This window comes from Chaetodon auriga, chromosome 3 (assembly GCF_051107435.1).
Source record: "Chaetodon auriga isolate fChaAug3 chromosome 3, fChaAug3.hap1, whole genome shotgun sequence".
NCBI lineage: Eukaryota > Metazoa > Chordata > Actinopteri > Chaetodontiformes > Chaetodontidae > Chaetodon > Chaetodon auriga.
The window spans coordinates 23,843,560-23,868,838 of NC_135076.1; the positions used below are offsets into that span (position 1 = coordinate 23,843,560).

General features: G+C 45.8%; 1 protein-coding gene across 4 annotated transcripts in view; it reads left to right on the forward strand.

Annotated features, from left to right (window-relative positions):
* Positions 1–25,279, forward strand: part of ralgps2 (Ral GEF with PH domain and SH3 binding motif 2) — a 72,835-nt gene that overhangs the window by 17,712 nt on the left and 29,844 nt on the right. For 3 of the 4 annotated variants that reach the window (XM_076726282.1, XM_076726285.1, XM_076726283.1), the window contains exons 2-9: positions 877–981; positions 6,738–6,868; positions 7,157–7,264; positions 7,941–7,991; positions 16,565–16,648; positions 19,801–19,890; positions 19,991–20,083; positions 21,234–21,360. In XM_076726282.1, coding sequence (XP_076582397.1) covers positions 6,809–6,868; positions 7,157–7,264; positions 7,941–7,991; positions 16,565–16,648; positions 19,801–19,890; positions 19,991–20,083; positions 21,234–21,360 — 613 coding nt within the window. In that variant the 5' untranslated portion in view covers positions 877–981; positions 6,738–6,808. The remainder of the gene's footprint in view (positions 1–876; positions 982–6,737; positions 6,869–7,156; positions 7,265–7,940; positions 7,992–16,564; positions 16,649–19,800; positions 19,891–19,990; positions 20,084–21,233; positions 21,361–25,279) is intronic. The other variant, XM_076726284.1, reaches the window with a different exon arrangement.

Here is a 25,279-nt window from a genome sequence, read left to right on the forward strand (position 1 = left end):
TAGTGGGAATCTTAATCCACTGTTTGTCCTGCTTGTGAGCTTTGTACCCCCATCCAGCATAATAACAACGTGGAGGGGATGAGAAGATCTTAGCCCCCCCACCTGATGGCTAAAGGCCAGCGACTGTCTGCCAACATGCTGCACTTTGCTGGAGTCCCACACAGTCCAACACAGGCTTCTATTTCTAAGAGTAGTGAGACACCTACTGGCCAATGTGAGTCATGTCATCATGTCTGGAGGCAGAGAGCAGGATGGGATTTATGCTCGAATGCACAACGAAGTCAGCTGCAAACAGTTTGGGGCATAGTGAACACGTCCACTGGTAAATCTTTAGTATTCAAGTCAGTGTATAAATAACTCACATAAATAAATCAGCATGGCCGCTAAGGAGTTCGCTGTCGTCTGACATTTTATAGGCGAAATCATGACTCGATTACTTGTAAAACACGGAATTAAATGTGATTACTTTGGGTTTATTCTTGTAGTTCCAGCTTAATGCTTTGAAGTTTCATGGTACAGGTGCTCTAATGGTCATATCTGTGGAGGAAGGTTGACTCCCGAGTTAAGATAACTTCTCTCAAACTGTCTCCTCCATTTTTTTTTTCCTGCAATGAGCTCATGGTCACAAAAACTGATTGTCCAGAAGACGCAGCACAAAAGTTTCCACTAGAACAGATGCTACAGCTCTTCTCACTGCAGTGGCTGGTGGTTTGCTAATCAGATCAGCCATTGGATTTTTGGCTATGTTCATTTCTCATGGGTGCGTGGGTTTTCCTCATGTTCAGAAGAATCATGCTGCCTTACTGTCTCTCTCCTCTCTGTCTCTCGCTCTCTCTCTCTCTCTCTCTCTCCCCTGCTTTTGTTCCTTTCATGCAGACGACAGGAGTCAGAGAAAGACGGGACCCGATAGACAAAGACAGCAGGACTGATACAATACAGCTAACCTCACGTACAGCACTATGCGCATCTGACACACAACTGGTGAGTATGGCCTTGCCTTGCCAGGAGAGCTTATTTTTGGAGGTGTGGTGGCAGCACAGGTGTGTCTGTGTGCCTGCAGGGTTGAATTCTAACTGATTGTTTTTAATCAGTTTGGTCTAACCACAGTCAGCGGAGCAGGCATGACTGTACTTTGCTTATTGTGTTAGATAAACAGGAGCTCGGCCTCCTCAATTGTGCCAGTATCATGGTTATTTTGGCTCTTCTCTAACTTACTTGTACGCGGTTTTGGGACCGCCGTAGTGTGTGACCCTGCCTGCTCTCCCAACACATTTTTACTGTGTAAGAGTGTGTGTGGACGTGTGCTTGCTCCCTGTGATATCTTCCAGTCTAACAGCTGAATTGGCTTTACTTTTCTTGTTGATCAAAGGCTCTCTTACCGTCATCTCGACTCCAGCTGAACTAGACATGCCACAGCCTGGCGCAGAGTGAGTTTGGGCTTTTAGGTAGGTGCTAAAGTGCACTGCTGATAGTCCTTAAAAGATAGTCCTGAGCTATGTGGGGTGCTTGCATGCCTTACTCCAACATTAAAAGCCTTTAAAAGGGCTGTGTGTTTGTGTGTTAACTGTTAGCAAAACCCCCAAGTGATATTTTACATCATTGTCAAGGGGGACCTCAGACAGAAAGAGAAGAAATACGTAGGTATTAGACCAGGAAGTGAGGTAATTCCAGATGAATGACAACAGACAGACCCAGACTTGTAAATGGAGACTGGCTGTTGCTTCCTGTGCAATTATGAACTGCTGTCACAAGCAATGCGAGCAGAGTTGACATGATGTACTGGTGTTTACTCTTGGCTTAGCAGAATGCAACTGTGGAAGCAAGCTAATGGCTCTTAAAGCACAGGCCTTCTCAGCTTTAGCTATGAGCCAGCCAAAGACACAGACCGACAAGACACACACACTCACACACACACACACACACACACACACACACACACACACACACACATACACACAGACACACACACACACACACACACAGAGACAGGCCTGCATTGTCAAAAACACAAAGGATGCCTTTGCTGGCCTTTAGTATTCTGAGAAGCTTCTTATTAGGGCCACGGGGCAGCCACGAGCACTACTGCCTACAGCAAAGCTGTAGACAGTAGTGCTCGGGGCGAAGCCCCGAGCACTATTGTTATCCTGCGTGTTTTTTCTTCTTATTATTAGGGCCACGGGGCAAGCCACGAGCACTACTGCCTACAGCAAAGCTGTAGACAGTAGTGCTCGGGGCAAAGCCCCGAGCACTATTGTTATCCTGCGGGTTTTTTCTTATTATTATTATTATTATTCTTCCTCTTCCGTGCTTTTTTCGATTCGCTACTCCTCCTACAGTTTTGGGAGCACCCACGCAAATGTTATATCAAAACGTGCGTCTTGATCGGGATCGCTATGCTATTATTTTTCTTAAATTTATTGCAGTTTTTCGCGACGTAAGTCGCGAAAAACTGCGATAAATTTCCCATAAGAAATGAATGGGAGGCGGTAAAAATTGTCGCACTTTTTCTACTGGCTACTGCTCCGGCATACTTTCACCTAGAGACTCCATTTAAACTTTAAATTGTAGACACAAGTCTTGTCTATTGTTGTATTAAGCCACGTTTTGATAACTCATGTAGTTTTTGAATAATCCCTCATCAATGACCATGAGCGTTTTTGGAGAAATTCTCAGATTTCAATGGGTGTGTATTGCGCGGACAGTTAGAGGCTAGAGTGGGTGACATCATCGCTAGAGTGGGAGAGAGCCGATTAAAAACGACTAGGTTTTTGCTCTTTCCACGCTCCTCCCGGCCACAGTTTACACTCTACAGGCATGATTTTTTCCACAGTTGTAGACAAACTTGTCCTCTCTCTCACAATGTGCTCGAAAAATCTGTGAGACAAACAGAATTTGAATTAGCAGCCTCTAAGCGCGGCCACGTCTGTCTCTGCTCTCCATGCACTCCAATACAAAGATTTTCGGAGAGAGCAGAAAGGAGCCCTGTTTTCAACTCGCGACTGTGTCCACAAAATATTCTGTAGAAACACAAAATTACACCAAAACGTTCAGGAAGTCCTCAAGGCGCTCACGGTGTCTTTGTTTTTCTGATAGGAGCTTCCGTTCTCTCAGGAGAAGCCCAAATGTGAGAGGAGTGCAGAGGCAGAAAATCGCTCGTTTTCTCCGCTTTTCTGTCGCCCCTCTCTGTCTGCCCCTATCGTCATGGGCAACCAAGCCAAATTGCCGTGACAACCACTGAGCCTCAGTGGCAGAGAGCCTAAAAAAACCTCCAGATTTTCTGTCTTTCCAGGCTCCTCCCGGCCACAGTTTACACACTACAGGCATGATTTTTTCCACAGTTGCAGACAAACTTGTCCTCTCTCTCACAATGTGCTGGAAAAATGTGTGAGACTTACACAATTTCAATTAGCAGCCTCTAAGCCCGGCCACTTCTGTCTCTGTCTCTTTTTCTCTCTCTGAGTGCATGTGTGCCTGAGTGCTGAGAGGGGGCGTGTGTGTGCGTGCGCAGCTGTGTCTCATAGAGCATGATTGGGAGGGGCTCTGAAGTTGCTGTGGCAACCTCTGAGGCTCAGTACCTCTGTGAGCACTTCTCTCTCATGCTCCCTCACACACAATGAGCCATAATGGGCATATAATGTAATGTATATGTACGCGGTCGGGCAGTAGACCCCGTGGCCCTTTCAAAATTTCCCGCAGGGAAATTGTCTAGTTATTATTATTATTATTATTCTTCCTCTTCCGTGTCAAATTTCGATTCGCTACTCCTCCTACAGTTTTGGGAGCACCCACGCAAAAGTTATATCAAAACGTGCGTCTCGATCGGGATCGGCGTGCTATTATTTTTGGGAAATTTATCGCAGTTTTTCGCGACGTAAGTCGCGAAAAACTGCGATAAATTTCCCATAAGAAATGAATGGGAGGAGGTAAAAATCATTCCACTTTTTCTACTGGCTACTGCTCCGGCATACTTTCACCTAGAGACTCCATTTAAACTTTAAATTGTAGACACAAGTCTTGTCTATTAGTGTATTAAGTCACGTTTTGATAACTCATGTAGTTTTTGAATAATCCCTCATCAATGACCATGAGCGTTTTTGGAGAAATTCTCAGATTTCAATGGGTGTGTATTGCGCAGACAGTTAGAGGCTAGAGTGGGTGACATCATCGCTAGAGTGGGAGAGAGCCGATTAAAAACGACTAGGTTTTTGCTCTTTCCACGCTCCTCCCGGCCACAGTTTACACTCTACAGGCATGATTTTTTCCAAAGTTGTAGACAAACTTGTCCTCTCTCTCACAATGTGCTCGAAAAATCTGTGAGACAAACAGAATTTGAATTAGCAGCCTCTAAGCGCGGCCACGTCTGTCTCTGCTCTCCATGCACTCCAATACAAAGATTTTCGGAGAGAAGCAGAAAGGAGCCCTGTTTTCAACTCGCGACTGTGTCCACAAAATATTCTGTAGAAACACAAAATTACACCAAAACGTTCAGGAAGTCCTCAAGGCGCTCACGGTGTCTTTGTTTTTCTGATAGGAGCTTCCGTTCTCTCAGGAGAAGCCCAAATGTGAGAGGAGTGCAGAGGCAGAAAATCGCTCGTTTTCTCCGCTTTTCTGTCGCCCCTCTCTGTCTGCCCCTATCGTCATGGGCAACCAAGCCAAATTGCCGTGACAACCACTGAGCCTCAGTGGCAGAGAGCCTAAAAAAACCTCCAGATTTTCTGTCTTTCCAGGCTCCTCCCGGCCACAGTTTACACACTACAGGCATGATTTTTTCCACAGTTGCAGACAAACTTGTCCTCTCTCTCACAATGTGCTGGAAAAATGTGTGAGACTTACAGAATTTGAATTAGCAGCCTCTAAGCCCGGCCACTTCTGTCTCTGTCTCTTTTTCTCTCTCTGAGTGCATGTGTGCCTGAGTGCTGACAGGGGGCGTGTGTGTGCGTGCGCAGCTGTGTCTCATAGAGCATGATTGGGAGGGGCTCTGAAGTTGCTGTGGCAACCTCTGAGGCTCAGTACCTCTGTGAGCACTTCTCTCTCATGCTCCCACACACAAATAAACAGACATATGGGCATATAATGTAATGTATATGTACGCGGTCGGGCAGTAGACCCCGTGGCCCTTTCAAAATTTCCCGCAGGGAAATTGTCTAGTTTTTCATTACTGTCTGTCTGTGTGCTTTTGGCTTTTCGAGTCTCTGAGGTGTTTTCACAGGCAGAGGAAAATTACTCAGGAATATTAAAATATCATCATTGAGCCTCCGGTCTTAACATTCATGATGAGCAAACGTTTGAACCGTGTCTCAGTGTGTTTCCATCGCTCCTCATGGTCATCGGTAGGCTCAGGTTGGGATGTTAAGAGAAGAACACGGACACTCAGTTGTCGTTTTTCAGGATACTTTGTGAGGAAAGTGTCAGCGGTGTCAGGATTGTTTCCATTCATTTGAAGAGGACAATGAAAATGACTCTTGTGCAACATTCAGGAATTGATGCTCACGCAGAAAAAAACGTGACAATGTTGAGAATTGATTTAATCGTTTAAGTCATTTATCAAGAAAACAAACAGCTTTTAATACCTTTTTTGTGTTGTGTTTGTGTGCACCTTTGGGCTGTGGTAGCTTGTGTTGTCTATCTGTCACTGTTGGTACTGACAGTGGCATGAATGACGTACATGGCATGAGTGCTTAAATACTCAGTATAAACTAATCAGCTTGAATACTTGGTACTCACACTCACTAACCCAGACACATATGAATAATCCTTGTTTTTCCTAATGATTCTGTTTATTCCAGCAGCTCGTTCGTGCTCTTCCGAAAACCTTGTTGGCTGTTTAAATGTCGTTATTCTCTCTTAGCCAGATCTCTTTCCACAGGGGGAATATTTGCACACTTGGAGGCGAGCCCTGGCTTTAAAATGGCTAAGCCTCTGCAAAAGAAAAGGTAGCAGCTGCAAGCTGTATGTTCGTACAGCTAGCGACCAAGTTCGAGTCAGGGTAACTCGCCATTGTCAGTGTGTGGCCCGCTGGCGCAGATGTTGTTCTTATCATTGTTGTTTCCCGTAGCCACAGGGATTTTGAAAACGGCAACATGCAGATAGCAGAAGTGGTGGAGAATGCCGCCTGAAAAAGGCACCCAGTGGTTGGCTTATGTCCACCGTCTACATCTGGTGGGTCAGACAAAAATGCAGCGATAGCACCTGTTGATTTTCAGGATGAACACATTCTGCTCTGGGAGCCAGTTGACAAAAGAATAACAAATGAAAACCTTGTCTGTCTTTAGTGGTTAAGTCCAGTCTGTGGAGCCACTGAGCAGCAGTGGGTCATACTGTAGTGTCGGGTGTAAGCAGGTTAGTGTTGTGGCTCTAACTGACAGCTGCTTTCTCCAAACCCCTTTCACAGAAGATCTCTTCCTAATGCTCGGCCTAAGCTCCTTCTGTCCTGTGGAGTAAATGACATTCACAGGCCCGCTGGGGCAAACGCTCAACCTGTCAACACTTTCACCACCATCTCATGTTCACTCATAGCTCATTTTCTGAGGCTGAATTCACCTCTGTAGTTGACTTAGTAGCTTATAATGATGAGCTGAGCCTGAGGATGCTTGAATTACCATGTTTCAGCCAGTAGATGATGCTGCTGCTCCAAGCTGATTGATCAGTCTTGCTTTGTTTGCAGGTAATAATCGTCAAGATGTGGGACAAAATGTACTGACTGTGGCATATTTTGTGTGTGTTGCGTGTGTTTTCAGAGGGCCGGGCGGGCTTTGCTGCAGCTGAGGATGATGAATGGTCTCCTGCGCTAGAGCTAGATGGTGTGGGAATGATGGACCTCCCTAATGGTCAATCAAGCATCACCACCACCGCTGCAACAGTCTCTGAGGTGAGACCACGCCCTCTCGCTCAACCTCCATCCGCTCCTTTCAGGAGTTCATCTTCGCACGCTTCTCCAAGCACTTTCCATCACTGAGAGCTTTCGTACATGTTTAGAACGCGACAGGATGTGTTTTTTTTCTGCCATGTTGGTTTAACCCCGTCAAGCCTCACATACCTCACCTCTCAACCCCACTTTATAACCTTGTTCTTATAACAGCACAGCCATCATTCCTATTACCTTATAATGCAGCTGCGTGTGTGTCTGTGTGTTTGTGTGTCTGCGATTGTCCTCTAGAAGAGCAGCAGCTCAGAATCTCTCAGTGATAAGGGTTCTTCAGACCTGAAGAAGAGTTTTGATGCTGTTGTGTTTGATGTGCTGAAGGTCACCCCTGAAGAATATGCAGTAAGTGAAGTTTAAGTGTTTGCGTCTATGAGTTTGTCTGTCCTTGTCTGGTCAACCTGTATGTTGGAGCGTTTAAAAATGAAATGTTCGGTAAGCACGAATTTGATGTGCTGACTTGAGGCAGGAGGAGATGCGATGATGGAGGAGGAAATGGGGTCAGAGTTTGGATCAGTAATAATTGATGATGTTTGGCAGTGCCAAGCAGCCACTGATGGATTTCCCCCAAGCTGCCTCTGCACAAACCCTCCATGGCAGCTGTGACCAAGCAGAAGTCACAGTTTCTCTTGGATTAGCTTCACCTTGTTGTTTGGAATAACGTTGCTCAGGATTGTCCCGTAATTATTCAAATATGAGCATGTTCCTCATCGTGTCTGTACTCTTATTTTAGTGCTTTGATATTTGTCCCTTGCTCTGCCCCATTCAACCACAAGAGGGCAGTCTTTATCTTCTTTTCCCCTCAAGTGTCTTCATATCCCATCTCTCATCAGTACATCAAAGCATCTCTAGGTGCAGTCAATGAAGTGTCACAAAAAAGTATAAAGGCCTCATGGCAGCGTGCCACATGGCGGCGCGCTATTAGTGAAATTGTGCAAAATGTGCTCGTTTTGTGTTTTTTTTGCTTTCTCCCAGTCTGAACATAGCAAGTCTAACATCTGTTGTATTTCATCTCCTCCAGGGCCAGATTACGCTCATGGATGCTCCTGTGTTCAAAGCCATCCAGCCAGAGGTGAGCCGCTTTCAAATCAGCAGAGGTGGTGACGGCTTTAGTTGGATGTCATACGTGTGAGACATCAAGCGGGGCTGTGGAGTTAGTTGCTCCCTTCAAAACGCATCGTTGTTATTTTTGAGGGTGGGGGGTGACAGACTGACACATGTTCCCTCACATGTGAAATTATGCAGTGAGAATGCACACAAAAGGGAAAGGTCCAGTGGAAAATGTACACCATTGCAGATGTGTTTAATTATGAATTTGCTCTCTCCGTTCGCCGTCTTCCTCCCTCTGGCTCTCTCTCTTCTCTCCCATGTAAAATGTCCATGTGGTTGACGTCCCTGTACGATGCTGTGCTATGAGCAGCTGTGATCTGAACTCCCACGTGGAGCCACATGTCATAACTGTGCAGGAAAAAGCCATCTGTGTCTTGCACACCTTGTCCGTTGCCTCAGTGAGGTCGAGTGCAATCTCATGCTTTCCTCAGTTTTGGATTGTCAGGCCCTTCTTGACAGCAGTCATGTATAACCTGTGTTTAAGGTTGGCCACTGTGGCCTTATAAAAGCAGCATACAGACCACAGCCCAGTGTGGTGTGGTACAGTCTGACTGCATATTGCATATGTGCAACACTTGACTCAGTCTCAGCTCACAGCACACACACACATACGCTCTCCTCTGGCATGATTCCCAGACCCCTGCTTTGATTTAATTTAAATAACAATGGTGTAGCATGACCTTTTTGAGTCTTGTAAATAGTTTGTTTTGTCTGAGTAATGGAAAAGACTCAAGTTCCTGAGTAGCTTTCGTCAGGTCTCGTCTCTGGAGAATTGCTGTTTCTTCACTCGGAGGGAAGTCATTGATGTTTTCTGGACTGCAGCCCCATTGTCTTATCTGAACGGGGCCAAGTTCGCTCATAGGCCACTGAGAGGTTTATAGATGCAAACATGCTCCTGTGCTCGGTGTGGTTTGACTGAGTGACCAACTGAGTGGGTTTTATGAGCCCAATGAAACTGTGTTCCTGCATTTTTGTCCAGTGCAGCAATTTAGCAAAAATAGTGGCTCGGGGTGACGATTTAAAGGGTCAGGTGCACGGGGATGTGGTTTCACTTTTCCCTTCAAGATGGTGAGAGACCTGAAGTGAGAATGAAGAAAAGATGTCGGGGGAGGCGAAGTGAGCAAGAGGAGAGGAAGTCACTGGCCTGACTGAGGGGGAGGGCTGACAAGGAGATGAAGGCTGCAGTCTGGAGGGAGAGAGGGAGCAGAGTGAACAGTGTGCAGAGTGATCCGGCACCCTGGCAGGGACGGGGTGGACTGGAGAGGCCTTTTCCTGCTCTCACTGTGCTTTTGTCTCTGAGCACTGGCTAAAAAAAAGAGAAAGCTACTCCGCCATGACTGAACTAACACTCAACGAGAGTTTCCACTGCTGTCAGTCTCCTCGCCCTCCTCGCTGTCACATGATGGGAAAAGCCAGGTGTGTGTGTGTGTGTGTGTGTGTGTGTGTGTGTGTGTGTGTGTGTGTGTGTTCTGCTGCTTCACTCGGCCCGCTGCCTGAATAGGAAAATATTAAGTAACTTGGTTGAATCCTTGAGTTGTGCAATGATGTTTTTGCTGATATGCAGCCCATTTAAGCCCATTAAGCACCCTTTAAATGCCATCTTACACTGAAATCCACATGTAAACACACATGTGGCAGCTAATCAGGGGTTTACTAATAAATGGGAAACAGTAATGAGCAGGGTGGGGGTGAAAACGTCTTTTCATTTAGAGCAAATATTTTCATTTTCTAGAGTGGAAAGAGGGTAAAGAGTATCAGTTTCCATGATGTGATATGTTGTAATTCTCCTTTGTTGGAATAGTGCTGAGGAAGTGGAGCTTTCTTTAATTGGATATGATATCTTCAGAAGAGTTTCATGCATTACTGCACTTGGACACATCCAGATGTTCTTCAGAGGGTTTAAAGTTGACATATTTTGACTTGCATAATAACAAACAAAAGACGAATCAAATTTTCCACTAGACTGGCTCCAGGGGTTGCCGATCCGCTGGTGTACTGTTTGAAAAATGATTTTACTGCGCATTCTATGAATGTCCTTACAACTGAGGTACTGTGGATAAACTGAGCTTTCCCTTTAGTCTTCATACTGCATAATGCACATGTTGTGTGCTGTATGGCTTCAATGTTCTGTATCAGCAGTCTGTTGCGTTCGAGCTGCTCTAATATGACTGTTCGTGCCGTTTCAATGCTGCAGCCATTTCCATAATAACCGCTTCTGCTTGAAATAGTTGAAATGACTGTAAACTAGCTATGACTTGGCCTATTGGTGATTCTATTTCCTTTCTCCATAAACACATCATAACTGTCTTAATATAATATGAATGGGAGGGTGAGCGAGTGTGTGAGAAAGAGCTCCACAGAGAAAAACTGACCGAACTCTAGCATGCACACTCTTGTTTACAACATTTTTACATTTGTATCTGATACATAAACAGACGTTCTGGCATGTGCTGGAAAAATTGCCCCAGACAGGATTGCAGTAGAACAGAAGATCTCATTAACCCAAGTGTTCCACCGCTGACATGCAGCAGATGTATGGAGAGCAGCCTGAAAGGTCTCGCCAAGCCTTCTGGATGACGAAGAAGAGATAACTCTTTGTCGCAATAGCAACTAAAATTGTGCACTCGAGTACAGATCTTGGCCAGCTTTACAGTCAAGATGGCGGCGACGATAACAAAAAAAAAGAGCCTTAGTTCTCTTAAACTTAAGTGGATCATAACATATCAGGTATGGAATAAATCTGCAGACGCTCCGGTTCAAAACGAGACCAGACTTTACTGTGGATGTCGGTTTTTGAGCCACGAAAAGGCCACATTGGCCCGAGCGGACGCAGGATTCCAGACTGACGCAGTTGTTGATCACTTGTAGCCCCTACCAGGCAGTGAAGAGGGGTGAGGAGTCAGCACTCAGTGACAGCATAAAATAGAACAGACCATAAAATAGGTTTTCAAAAATTATGAATCACCGCAACCACAAGAGGACCTTGAGCAAACAGTCATAAATGTGCACAAAAAATATTAGGCTGATGGGTCCAGTATTTTGTGAGATTTGCTGCTTACAGACACACACTCTCACACACACACACACACACACACATTACCAAATTCCTGGCGGAGATAGTAAAAGATTACATAGCAATTGTGGATGGAGACTCTAAAAACAGAGGAGATGGTCTGGCCAGCCCCTCTGGACAGGAAGCATAGTTCACTATCCTCTTCCCAACTCAAACTAAATGGAGAGGGCAGCGTTCCTAAATAACTCTTAGACATTGGAAAGGCCTCAAGAGAGCTGGGATCATGAGCTCCGCACTGAATGCATGCCGCTCTGACACAGCAGACAAACGCACAATCAAAACACATCTGCTTTCGATGATGCGCAAGTGACAGCTCATAAGACGCCGCCATGCGTGAGCTTTGCTGTAATTTACGTCCTACACGTAGCGTGCCCTCGTCAGCACAGTGTTCATGGGCGGAGTGCAGAAAAAGACGGCAGAGAAGTTGACAAAGAGCTGTCAGAGTGTTGTGTTCTGTTTGGAGCGCGGGTGTAATTGATGAGAGCACCAGAAGATATTATTTCTTCACTGGTAAAATAAGCTCTAGTGCGGAGCAGACTAGTGTTTAATGGACAGTCCTCAGCTGAATCACTGATATGTTCTTTGGCTGTTGGTTTGCAAAATGAAATTCCATTAAAAAGACAAGCGTAGAGAGCAGGAGGGGAAGGCATGCAAGGGACGTGTAGCTAAATCTTTTTCTCTCATCTGAATTTACGAGGCACTGATTATTAATGGGTTACAGCATGTTGGCCAGTTCTGCATGGATAGCTCTTTATAACATGGATAGATTAGCTGAGAAAGAGAAATGGAGAGAGTGAAATGATGTCTAAGTGAAAATAAAAAGGGAATAAGTGGAAATAAAAGGACTTTTTCTCCCTTCATCTCCGTCTGTGCGCCTGTCCCTCTGGGCCATTTGTAATTTCATAATCAGACGTGCGGCTGAGGATCTACAGCTGGATGTTTATGAAATAGCAGCTGAGAGGAAAAGAGATTGAGTGATGTAGAGGGACTTGAGAGGGGCTTGAGGGGGGGGGGGGGGGGGGGGCTTTGTTTTTGACACACAGTCATGACAACAGCCAAGTTAGTAATTTAGTGGCTTTGGCTAGCCAGCGTTGCTTGAGCTCGCAGGGAATTGCTATCAGATTCCATTTTACGTACCACTGAGAAGTATGTTCGTTCCTCGCATGTCTGCGCACCCAGAGCCCAAGTCCTCTGAGCAGGCTGAAGGTCTCGTGTGAGGCGGATGATGACTTGTAGATGGAGGTGGGTGACGTTCCGCATGCTCTGGCCTGCAGCCTTCGTGTTAACCAGCATTGATTATGAAGTGAAGAACATTTATTCGAGTGTTGTGTTTTCTGGCCCGCAGTCAAAGATGTAAGAGAGATGTAAGTGTTGCATACACACTCTGGGTAAGGCCCTGCAGGCTGCACATGTTGTCTTATGGTGGAGGGATCAGACCATCATGGCTACACAGCAAACACAGAAGGGAATCCCACCCACACTACAGCCTGTCAGCGTGACGATCAATACACATTTATCTTTTGGTGAAAGGTGGAGACAATAATATTTTGGCAGGAGAGACAGAAAGTCCACAATGACAAGTTTTCCCTTGTCAAAGAGGATTTTGTCCAAAGTTTTATGAAGCTGCCAGTGGAACGCTTTAAGAAGCTGTCACTGGAGGACTGTGCCAAAACACATTTAATGACGCGACTATTTTTTTGTTTGTCCTTTTTTTTTTTTTTTAGAATATAACAGTAATTATTACGATAACATCATATTTAGCAGATCCACTCTGCAGTCCTCACATAGGAACAGGCTCTGTCTGCCTTTACGAGCCAGGATAGATGGCTGATACTTCCATAAGAATCACATAGAGTACATGAACTGAAAGAGCTCCTGGAAAAGTCATTCTTTCCATGGTGTGCACAGCAAGGTAATGGAGGCTGCCGCTGGCTTGCAGGTCCCTGCCAGAGTCTATAGTTTAGAGCTGTCTGACTGAGACAACAATGCATTTTACGACCTTCTTTTTTCTCTTTTTGTTTTCTTTTCTGTTCTGCTTCTCTACTCTTTTTTTTTTTACCTTTTAAATCTGTAGACCAGCGGTGCCATAAATTTGGCATAACCTGGCAGTCGGTTCAGGTTTCCTCTATCTCGCTAAAAGCTGCAGCGCAGATCAGCAACAGACACAACTGTGAGGTTTTCCAGTGCACTCCTCCCTCTCATCCTCGGTGTATCCATCTTCTTCCCTTCCTCATCTTCCTTCTTTTTCCACCCTTTTCCTCATCTTTATTGGCCCTTCCTGTCTTGGCCTGTGGCCTTTCCCTAATAATCCCATGGATTCAAACGCTTCAGCTTTCTGTTTACAAAGCAGACAAAAACAAAAGGAAATGCTGTGGTATCTCACATGAGGTCACTGCAATTTGCGGCTGAGCTGCAGCCGGTTCTCTTATTCAGCCCGTACCAATGTTTATTAACACTCCTCTCAATGTGCTTGCAAGTGGAGTGAGATGAAGTTTGGGATGCTGTTAATGGTCATCTAAGAATCTGATCTCTGTTGATATCTTCAGCTGGATCCAAAAAAAAAAAAAAAGCTCTTTTATGCCGTCAGTTGTTAACAATTGCAGCTCAAATGTTCAGCCAGAGTTGACGTCAGTTTTCCTTGACAGCCCTCATGTTAGCTATACGCACCCAACAGTGTGGATGCAGCCAGCGTCTCGCGGCCCCATAGGACGATGCTTTAATGAAAACGCTGCTCAGCCAGACCAGAATGTGGAAATGACAGGCTGTCTGTGGTTTGGCAGAGAAGGCTTTTTTTTTTTTTTTACTGCACTCTTTTACTGCAGCATTTAAAACCTTCTCCTTACCAGAGCTGCCTCGTCAAAGCCTTTCTCCAAAGACTACATTTTTGTCAGATTTTTTAAAAAAAAGAAAGTGCAGCCTGCCCTGCCGTGCAGTTTGTAATGTGAAATGAGTGAGAAAAATAAAGGAAATAAAATCCTGTTAGTTTCTGGAAAAGCTCGGGATCAGTTCCCTGCTGCTTAGATCCACACGAGGCGCTGGCATCAGTTACTACACGACAGCTGAAGAACAATAGAACCTAAATCACTTCAAGCCTCAACTTCAAGCGTTAGCTGCATGGACAGATGGACGGATGGATAGATTAGATGCTCCAGGTGGTCCAGCGTTGAACCGTCAGTGGAGCTTGTTGAAATGTTGTGGTCTTGGTGTGCGAGGGAGATACAGCGCCGTCTGTGTGCCTCCTCTCGTTTGTGGCGCCTACCTGGGTGGTCAGGTGGTGGTCTGAGCTGCGAGACGCACAAACACACCCACCTCCCACTAACTGTGGAACGCCTTTGTTTAAGAATCATCACCAAAGCTGTGTGGAAGTTGGAGAGCAGAGTGATTGACACGATGGCAGGCAGAAGGGGAGAGCTTGTTTTAAAAAGGACAGATGTTAAATAAACCATCAGCTCTCCTTGGTGAGACGGCCGAGTGTCTGCTACCCTCGCTTTCAGCTCCATCCTGTGATGGGGACAACATGCTCCAGCTCTGAGGAGATGTAAACCTTGTGGGAAGATGCTGTTAGGTCTCCTACAGCGTCTGTGTCTTTTATAGTCTTAACGCTATCCCTTCATCTTCTCCTTTTCCTCTCCTCGTATCCTCATCCTGACTCAGGAAACATAGGCCCCGAGGCATCGCCGCGCCCACGCATGAATGTCTGCTTTTAACATCTGCATTTGATATGTTGCTTCTTTACCCCCCCGCTGGCTGACGGCTCGGAGACTCTCCCTCGGCTGAGCATGACTTCTCTTTTCAAGTGCGTTGTCCTGACGCGGTTCAGGTCAGGGAGCTCTGAGCAGTTTGGTAGACATTGTTGCTTCCAGACAGTCAGTCTCACATGGGGGCTATAGTGTGTGTATGTGTGTCAGCTGTTCATATTACAGCGCAATTCGACCGGGCTGGCAGGGATTAGGAGAGCTTGCACAACATTTTTCCTACTGTTACATCAGTGTCCTGGCTGCTGGACAGCCTGCAGGGGCCAGAGGAGGGTCTGGGTTCCCCCCTTAGTGTCTGTGTGGTCTCCGTCTTCACCTCATCACTGAGGTCAGCGGCCGAGGACAACCTGAGCCCGGCCTGGCACTCCGAAAAGACGCGACTGTTTGTGTGTTGTTGGAATTTTTCTGAGTTCAAGTTCCAAAGTCAGCGCCCTGCCTTTTAAAAACAGCGTAATTAAATTACTATCAGCGCTGCTGCTGCCACAGCTGCTGCTACTCTGTCGGACTTTTAGAAGTAGAAGTGCGGAAATGATTAATCGTGCAGCCGATCAACGGAAAAATTCATAAATGACAAATTCAATCACTGCACACTCATTTTTAATCCATTTTCCAACCAGAGAAATCAAACATTACTAGCGCCGTGATTCTGACTTGTTGAATGTGAAGATTTGCAGCTTCTCTCTGTTTTTGTCATTTTAAAATTGAATATCTTCAGTTTTTTTTGGCAGTTGGCAAACAAAACGTTATTTAAAAGACCTAATTTCGGCCTTTGGTAACTTGTGATGGACATTTTTATTTTTTTATGTGGAGATTTCATTGTTTACATTCTAAACAACGTGCATTTCTCAGCAAAATGCAGTTTGTCCTTGATTTTGCCCTGAAGGTCAAACACATCTCCGAGCGCAAAAAACATTTACAAACCCTTTTTTACGTATTTTTAAACCAACATTGTTTATGTTGGCTTGTATTTTTTACCGTCTTCTCTTTTAATGAGGAATCTGTACGTTTTGCATGGCATGGCGTCACCGCCCTCTGCAGCTGGGCCAAACGTGTATCACATAGCGCCAGTGACGACTTTGCTGCATTACATCTAGGTGTGGGTGTATCCGGGATTAATTGGAGCTGAGTTATCATTAGTGCTATTAGTTACAGCTGTGGTTTTCCTGCTATGGAAACTCAAAATGTCCACTGTGAGAAAGGTCTGTCTGCACACTGACAGATAGGAACCATAGAGGCATTCATTCTCAAAGCGTAGCTCTGTAGCACCACCGACGGTCAAAAGTTCAACAGGTACCTTCAGATAATTAATCACTTGATCACAATGTTTGAGGTTGAATTCTTTTTCCATGAAACTGCACTCGAGCAAGAACGAACGTGTGGCTTGGTTTTCTGTTTGACGTTGGGATACTTTAATCAGTAATGAGTGCTGAGCGTGACTGAGGCTGAGTGTGTTCCTGCATGCTTTTATCTGTTTGTTTTTGCCTCATGCATTAATCTGTCTGAGCCTCGATTGCATCTCGTCCTCTCTTTCTTTCTCCGTCCTCATCTGCTTTTCTCTCCTCTCGCATCCCGCCGTCTGCCTCCTCTCCACTTCCCACCGAGTGACCTCTGAATGTGAAGCACGTCCAGTAAAATGCTGGTGTATACAAAACCGTACTGCGCTTCGGGGCATGATATCAATTTCCCTGCTCCTTTGTGTGTTTTCAGGAGCTGTCGAGCTGCGGCTGGAACAAGAAGGAGAAGCACAGCTCCGCTCCAAACGTCGTGGCCTTCACTCGCAGGTTCAACCAGGTGAGATGCGGACGCAGTTTGCATTTATGTCGCATTCAGCATTACCTCAGGTCTCCACTAAAAGGCGAGAGAAAACAGCCCCTCATTCAGTGTCAAAGATTTATGAGCCTGGGTCATGAAGAGCAGAGAGATTAGAGCTCCCCTCTCCATCATGTCGTCTGCCTCCATCCTCCAACTGTTAAATCATCACCCTAACTCTCCCAGAGGTGGTTGTTGTTTTTGAAGCCTTGCTACTCTTGACAGCTCCTAATAATCTCCTCCCTGCTGGTCTTGAAAGTTTGGAAAATGCGTAATTTTAGCTGTTATTTTAGGAAGGTTAGGAACCTTCTTGAATTTGATTATAGTCCATGAAAAATGCTTGAGTTTCGCCATGTTTCATCCACACAATCACCCCTGTAAACCAAAAATGTCTTAATATTTGTTTTATTGTCCCCCTGGCGTTGAAATCAGCAAGCATTAAATGATCATGATCAAAACATACAATCATAAGTAATCAGAGGGTAAAATAAACTTACAATAAACTTTTTTTGCAATTGCAATCTATAGGAACAACTTAGATGTGATGATAAAGAGGATTTTTGATTTAAGTACCTTGAAAGTGCTTCAAAGTGCTTGAACTTTGCTCTCAAAAAAGCTGCACAAACCCTTAATTCATGACATTATTAGTGTGCTTCTACATGTTGCTGCAGCACATGTAGCAACATTTCCAACTGTGTGCAGGAGTGTGCATGGCATGCTCCCTGAGTGCCCTGTGAAATCATCAACAGGAAGTTGTGGGTAATGATGTAAGGGCCAGCCATGCCCTTTAATCCCCTTCCAGTGTTTTTGCCAGGCTCCCTTAAGACCCACTTCATTGCCCTCCAGTATAAATATGAGATGATCTAACAAGAATGTGTTGCTGTGGAAACTTCTCCATGTATAGCACATCGCAAACGGTGATTCAAGATGTTAGCTGCACACATTTCAGCTGCCGTGAGCCAAGGAAAATGAGCTTTTTGGGTAATGGGACTTGGACTGGGAGCGCGGAGAGTCCCCGAAAGCTCCTTAGCAGGAGCCGAAGCCATATTCCTCTTCCTTCAGTCGTCGTTTTGTTGACACTACGCTCCAGGAGCCAATGGAGCAGAAGAGAGCCGGTCGGTCTGTTTAGCAGGCGGCAAGAAGAGAATAATTCAGAACCCATTGTGATCAGACATCGGCTTTTTTTCATGCTGCAGTGGCTTGTGGGTCAGTCAGTCAGTCAGTCAGTCAGTTGTCTGTCAGTCACTCAGCTGTAGTCCCCATCTTTGACCAGATCTTCATCTCCATCCCACCCCTTCCTCCCCTCAGGCCATCAAATCGACTGATCCACAGCTATCAGCTTGTGTCTGCTTCCTCTTTTTTATGGTTATTGAAGCGCAGGGGCCTCGCAGCTCCGTCTGGAGGCCTTGATACGCTCATAAACGCAGCACCAAAGACATGATCTTTGCTTCAGGGCGTAATAAGAGATCTGAAAAGATGCGCCTTAGCCTGCACGGCCCCCGTATCCCCCAAACTCTCACTCATGTAGGCGCTGCCGTTCTGAGTGATCTCATCGCTGCGCAGTTTCAGAGGCCAAGGCTGACGAGGACACGGCTCTGTAATGAACCCCAGTGGTCTTGCGATTTAGAGAGACATGCTTTGTCCAGATTGACCTCATGTATCATGTTAGACCACTGAGGAAACTAAATGTGAAGCTGCAGCATGTTTCGCTCCCAGATTGGAATCACATTTTACAGTCAATGGAAACTCCTGTCTACTGTAAACTGAAGGTGGAAGGAAGACATGACATGTGAGAGTTGAGCTGCCTCCAGACAAGAGATACAAATTAAAGGAGAAGCCAATAGAAGTCGATGTATCTCCTGTCCGATTTCAACACTCCTTCGTCTTCTTTACAGACGTCTCCGCATGAAACGGTGAAAATTAAAAGCACATTGCTCTGTTTCCTGGAGATACAATACCTGCATAGACGGATTGATGAGTGTGAATCATGTGTTTATAAGACAAGACGGGGAGAGCTTGAGAGAGAGTAGCTGGACGAATTTATCTCCTCGCTCCTCAGCTCCTCACCTCTCCCCTGAAAGGAAAACAAGTCGTGGGGCTGTTTCCAGGAAAAAGCAGCCAAAGCCAGCTGTAGGTTAGATTTTGTGCACATCGAGAACGTGGACAAGCACGGAGAGGCACACAAATTAACAGACACACACGAGAAGCACACCTAGTGGTCTGTGGCCTGAATGGAGGAATTCCGACCGCGAAGTCAGTTAATCGAGCACGTACTTAAGTCTAACAGCGGAGAAGAATTGGCAAAGCGAGAGTATAATTCAGGAACGGAACGAGATAAAAGCGCGTCTGCTTTGGAAGAAGTGGTAGCGATGGTCAGTCTGCCTGGGACCGTCTTATCAGAACACGATGTGCAGACAGCTGTAGGCTTTGAAAGCCCTCAGAGCCCTGTGGCGTTGAAGCAAACTTCCCTCCCATTACCTCCTCTCTTCCCTCACTCTTCTCCTTTTCCTCTTTCCATTCTCTCTCTCCCCAGAGCTTAAACACTGATTGATTCACTGGTTCGTGTGTGTGTATGTGTGTGTGTATGAGCGCGCACATGTAATCAGAATTTTGGCTTCCCAGCATTCTCCCTAAAGAGACAGATTTCCGACATCACTCTTGGTCTGGCCAAGTGCTCTGAACACATTCGCGCGCACACACACACACACACACACACACTCGGGGTTGACATATTAGGAGTTATAGTGCGTATCTGTTGTGTAATCAGTTGGAATCTGCCGGATTTTCCTCTGAAGCTCTTGTTTTTTTCTCAAAAACTAATTTCTAATGGGCTGTAATGGAGCGCTCCCGTCAGAGGCTCCCGTGCTCTGCTGTACGCTGGTTTCAGCTCAGAGTTGTCGTGGCTGTCTGCGGGCCTTGGCTCCGGACTCAAAGGCTGGAGATTTAACAAGGCAGAACTCGCTGTCTTGCTTTGTACATCATGAAATCTTCATTGTGCTTTGAAGAATGTAACATATGGCGCATAAATCTTTCTCTGTCATTTCTTTTGCAGCGTCCTCGGTCTGTTTTTTGGTGAGTTTGCGAGTGTCGCTCTGTGCCGTAATCTGCGTGTGCGTGTGTTTTTTTTTTTTCAGACGAGTTTCTGGGTGGTACGAGAGATCCTCCATGCGCAGACGTTGAAGATCAGAGCTGAGGTGCTGAGTCTGTACATTCGCACTGCCAAGGTACACACATCCATGCATAACATCACATTGTTGTTTTATCCTTTTGAACGTGTGCGTCGTAAACTCGACTTAACGCATACGCTGCTTAAACTTTTCATAGAAACTGTGTGACATGAACAACCTCCATGCGGTCATGGCTGTGGTGTCAGCGTTACAAAGTGCTCCCATCTTCAGACTTACCAAAACATGGGCGGTGAGTAAATTTACGCTACTTTGAAAGCAAGTGTGATTTATTGGTAGAGCGTTGTCAATAAACACTGGATGTCACGCAGATCTTTACCAAATCGCTCAACACATAAACAAAGGCAAACAAAAACTAGCACACGAGTGCCACGACAACATGAAGAGCAGAGTTCAGGGAAAATAAGTAAATGAAGAGGATTATTTAGAACAGCTAGAGAACCTGAGAGTCACCCCATTTCATGACAAAGCCCAGCCATTCCTTGGTTTGAGGTTTTCGGAGAGATGGCAGCGTCCCACAGTGACGTAACCAAAGCAAACCAGCGCCTTCATGCAGATTTTAGCAGATTTTGTGTGGTGGGAACATTTCCAACTCATTGTTCAAGTTTAGATATTTTCTACGCAGGAAATTCTGTATCAGGATCCACTTTAAAAACACATGAGGGGCAGCCAGTCTGGTTCACTGTTCTCACTGAAGATGTAGAGCTTACATAATGACATGATGATGCTCTGATGTAATGGTGGAAATTTCTTCTACTCGGGTCCACGAAACCACAGGAGAGATCCTTTCAGCCAGTCAGAGGCTGCTGTTGCTGGCCAGGCCAGAACACACCTGCCTCTTAGAAGACAGAAGGACACACACACACACACACACACACACACACACACACACACACACACACACACCCTTGATCTCTGCAGGTATCATTAGCACTTGCTGCTATTGTCCCAGCCTGTAAAGTTCCTCTGTCAGCCACAAGCTGATTACTCTGCAGTGCAGCCCTCCTGCAGAAGTAGACTTCCTCTCGGTAGCTCTCAGAAATGGACAAACAGACACACTCAAGCATGGAAACAAACAAACTGTCCGTCTCTATTTTGAAAGCTGCATGCTTCTGGCGCTGGTCAGAGCACAGAAGCAGTTCATTAAGACCAGCAAGCAGCTCGAGAGCAGCACACAATATAACTGCGTTCCATTTCTGCTCTTACTGTTTTTAAAGCCCTTTGGTGGATATCACGTTTCACTTGTTAGGAATTGCAGCTGAATGAAGGCGACTGAAATCTTTATAAGTCTTTTTTGAAGACCTCATTTCGTCGTAGCTTTTTATTTCTGTTTAATGCTCTCATTCTCATTCACCTTTTTTCTTTCCCTCCTCACCTTGCAGTTGCTGAGTCGGAAGGACAAAGCAACGTTTGATCGGCTCGACTACCTGATGTCCAAAGAAGACAACTATAAACGTCTGAGAGACTTCATAAGCAGCCAGAGCATGGTCTCTTGTATTCCATACCTAGGTAACAGACACGCACACTCACTCACGCTCACAGACCACCATAAGGTTTGATCTTTGAAGGACGCTGTCAGCTTCTTGTCTTTATGGGCTGGTTACAGGCCAAAGGTTGATCTGAGGACAAATTGACTGACTCTGCGTGTCAGCCTCTCTGTTATCCCGAGGTTTGATGTGAAAATATTCTGGTTTTTCATGCTGCGTTCCTCCGCTGCTTCTCTGATGCCCACCTTTACTCTGGCTCTTTTCCCAATATTTTCACAATGAACCCAGTGAAATAAGGGTTTATTTTGACCAAAGCAGAGTTGTGATTGTCGGTGGAACTGCGGAAAGACGAGTGAGTGAGTTCTATTTTGTTTGTCTCGAGTTTGAATAAAGTATATTTTACTCTGATAAAAATGACTGCTTCTGTAAATGGAGTCTGGCGGCTTTGGCGAAAGGGATATATAGTGGTTATTTCTGGTTAAACAAAAAAAATGAAGATCTTACTCCTTAAGCAAAACTTCTTTCTCTGCTGGGATCCATAATGTCAGACTCTTAGAATAACTATCTGATCCTGTCAGTGGCAGAAACAAGCACATTCAGCGGACGTGCATTGAGGCCGCACACATTCTTGGAGGGATTACAGTGCAGCTTGTTTCGCGGCTGCCGGCAGCAGCGCCAATTTCAAAAATTGTGGTCCTCATTAGTCTCTTGGACACGAAAACATGGGAAAATGGGGTCCATAATCACGGATAATACTTGACCGGAATTTCTCCAATTTGTCCGCGACATTGAAGTCTTCCAGGATACGTGGACTGGCACCAGTTTCTTGTCTACCAGAAACCCTGCTGCATGTGTGTCTGGTATCATTTTCCCACAGATTATTCAGCGCCACAGTCATCAGTCAGTCATGTTTAAAAGTGATGCTTTCAATAAGCTGCTTGTTTCCACTGTAGCTGCTGCAGACGAGCACGAATGCTCAACATTGATTTGCTCCTTTGTTGTGAAACCTATTGAAGTTCCTTATAGCTGGAACAAACACATGAATCAGTGGGAAATTTCCCTCCTTTCCTTAGATTTACCCCCCCCTTCTTTGACTCCACAGCATGACATCACTTAGGAATCCCTTATGAGTTTTACAAGGAAAACACTCACAGTGATGTAAGAGCGTTGTGCACATGGGTACACGTGTTGTGGTTTTATTGCTGTACTGTTTGTTCTTGCTTTGACTCGACGATGACTGAATGCCTCTGATGTTCTTCGCTGCCTCGGCTTTTCCTCTCACCGTTGGTCTCGTATCGTAGCTACTGCTGTGCGCTTCAAACTGAGACGCCCGAGAACGTACAAACAAACACAGACACGAGCGCAAACACAGAGCGCTCCAGAGGCTGTTTGTAGTTAAAGAAACTTTTAAACACTCATTTTCCCCATCGCGCTCCGTCATGGAAGTCTGGAAGTAATGACAGACCATGAGACAAATGCAGAGCTAATGCTGTGAAATGGCCCACATACGCCGGTTTAACTGTATGTCTTTGTGTGTGTGTGTGTGTGTGTGTGTGTGTGTGTGTGTGTGTGCATGTGTGTGTGTGCGCACAAATTAGGAGAGACTTTCCGTTTGCTAAGCGTTTCAGTGATGCGAGTGCGGTCGGTCATTCTTCGGGTGGAGTCTCTTTGTGTCGTAAGTCTTTGTACGTGTGAGTGGGATGGAGTTTCCTTACACTCCGAGCTTGTCAATGATGCGTGCGGATGTGTGATCGCTGACCAGCTGGCTGCCCTCGGGACTGGAACGAGCCAAGCTGGCACACGGGAGGGAAATCGCCACTCTCTTAGTCTCGGACGTTCTCCTCCATCATAAATCCACCCGATCCCTCTGAGGGAGAGTGGGAATGAATGAGTGGGAGACTGCAAGCCGCAGTGCTCGTTCCAGAGCATCATTCCCAACATCAGTGCTGTGCGTGTGCGTGTGTGTGTGTGTGTGTGTGTGTGTGTGTGTGTGTTTACCTCTCTGGTCACAAAACAAAGTACCTGTTGAGGCTTAAATTAAAGTCCCAACCCACAGCAGAGGGCTAAAATTACCACGTGTGTTTTTCTATGTGCTAAATACGCCACAGGAGGGTTCACTTCTCCAAGTCCTTGTGCCACTTTTGTGACTTCCTATCATGTTTCTGTCTTTGCTCCATTTGCATCCTCATAGGTGTGATGCTTATCTGCGGGTGATAATAAGGCTGGAGAAAGAGCCTTGTGAGTGCCGTGTAGGCGCCAGGTTTCGGTTTTTCCACAGTGATGCATTTGTGCTAAACTCTGTGTGTGTGTGTGTGTGTGTGTGTGTGTGTGTGTGTGTGTGTGTGCGACCGTGTGAACTCTGACCTGCTGTTAGGTCTGGCAGACACAGCCACCTCCTGTGTGCGCTCACCACAGGGCCAGCCTGTTAAATGCTCAGATGAGCTTGTTCCTGTTCTCTAGCCAATCCTTCAAGGACAAAGAGCCCACAGAAATGTATGGCTCGACTTTGACAAAACGCACACACTTTAACATGTTTCCCCAACTCATTAGGCTTTACTTTGTCTACCTCCGCCACGTTGGGAAAGCAGCACGACGGCAGTAAGAGCTGATTCAGCCCCGTACTGCTGCACACTCAAGTGTTTTTTGACAGAGCTCATGGCCCAATACATGATCATGTAGTTACATTTGTAAGACCATTGATTTTTGTGATTGACTTCTGATTGACAAGTTGCTACCATGGCCTGTCCTTGGATTGTCCATCAGATCTACTTTTGAGTCATAGCAATGCATAACCTCCCCAGCTCCACCGTCTTATCCAAATATGGTCACTTCTGGCTCCAAAAAAGCAAAATGGCAAAGGCCATGATGCCAAACTCAAGATTTCAGACCACTGGGGGACATCGTAGTGACCAATATTTGTCACTTAGCGTGAAACACAGTTGTAGTCGTTAAAAGGCATATGTGTCTGTTCTGTTGGGCGGAGTAGTAAAAAATACATCTGAAATGTGTCCTGTGTACATCACACTTCTTTCAATAGTGTGTTATTGAGCAAGAGCTTGTTAAGATTTATGGTAGTCCCACTGTAACTGTAGTGTTGTTTGTCACTGGGATGCTGCAGTAGCCAGTTGCTATTTGGCCTCTGTCAGTTGAGAAAGACTCTACATAGGGCCAGAAACCAGCTAGGGGGCCCTTGACTCCCCTGTGCTCCAGCATGCTGTTGCTGTAGTCGTTGTGGTGGCTGTGGGACAAAAGCAAACTGTTTTGAATAACGAGTGCAATGGAAAGCGCCAGGTGTCATATGTGTCAGATTAGAAAAGCCAGCCAAATGAGGGCTTCACGTCCCTGCTGGTGCCAGTGACGTACTGGTCTATGTGTCACCATGGCCCGGCCTGGTCTGGGCTCTTGGCCTGCATGGATATACAGTATTTTAGATGGCTCACAGAAGGCCTACCTGCCAGCTTTGTCGGCTCGCTGTGTGTGTGCGAGTATGCGAGCTAAATCGTGTCGACTGTATGTCTCTGTGAGCTTCTCCCTACAGTGTTTGCGTCAGACTCCTCCCGTCTGTCTGACTTACAGTTCCTCAGATGGAAAGGTCCAGAGGGGAGCCATAATTTCAAGATATACGTTTGCATTTTAGGGAAAGAAAAACTCAACGGTTTTATGTGGAAGGAATGTTCCCCTCCTTCTCATCTCTGTCGGTCTTTCTCCTGCCTTTTATCTCCACTTACCGTCTCTCTGGTTTTTTAATTTCGGTCCAAATTCCTCTATGGCAGCATCATTTAATGTTCACCCTGTAGTCCCTGTTATCTACATCTGTCCTCGCCTTGTGCACATATTTCTATCAAACCTCACTTTCGCTTTTGCCTCGTTCCTGTCAGAACAAGACTGTGATTTTAAATGTTCTCTCACTGTGGTCACGGTTCATTTTTATTCTGCCCGCC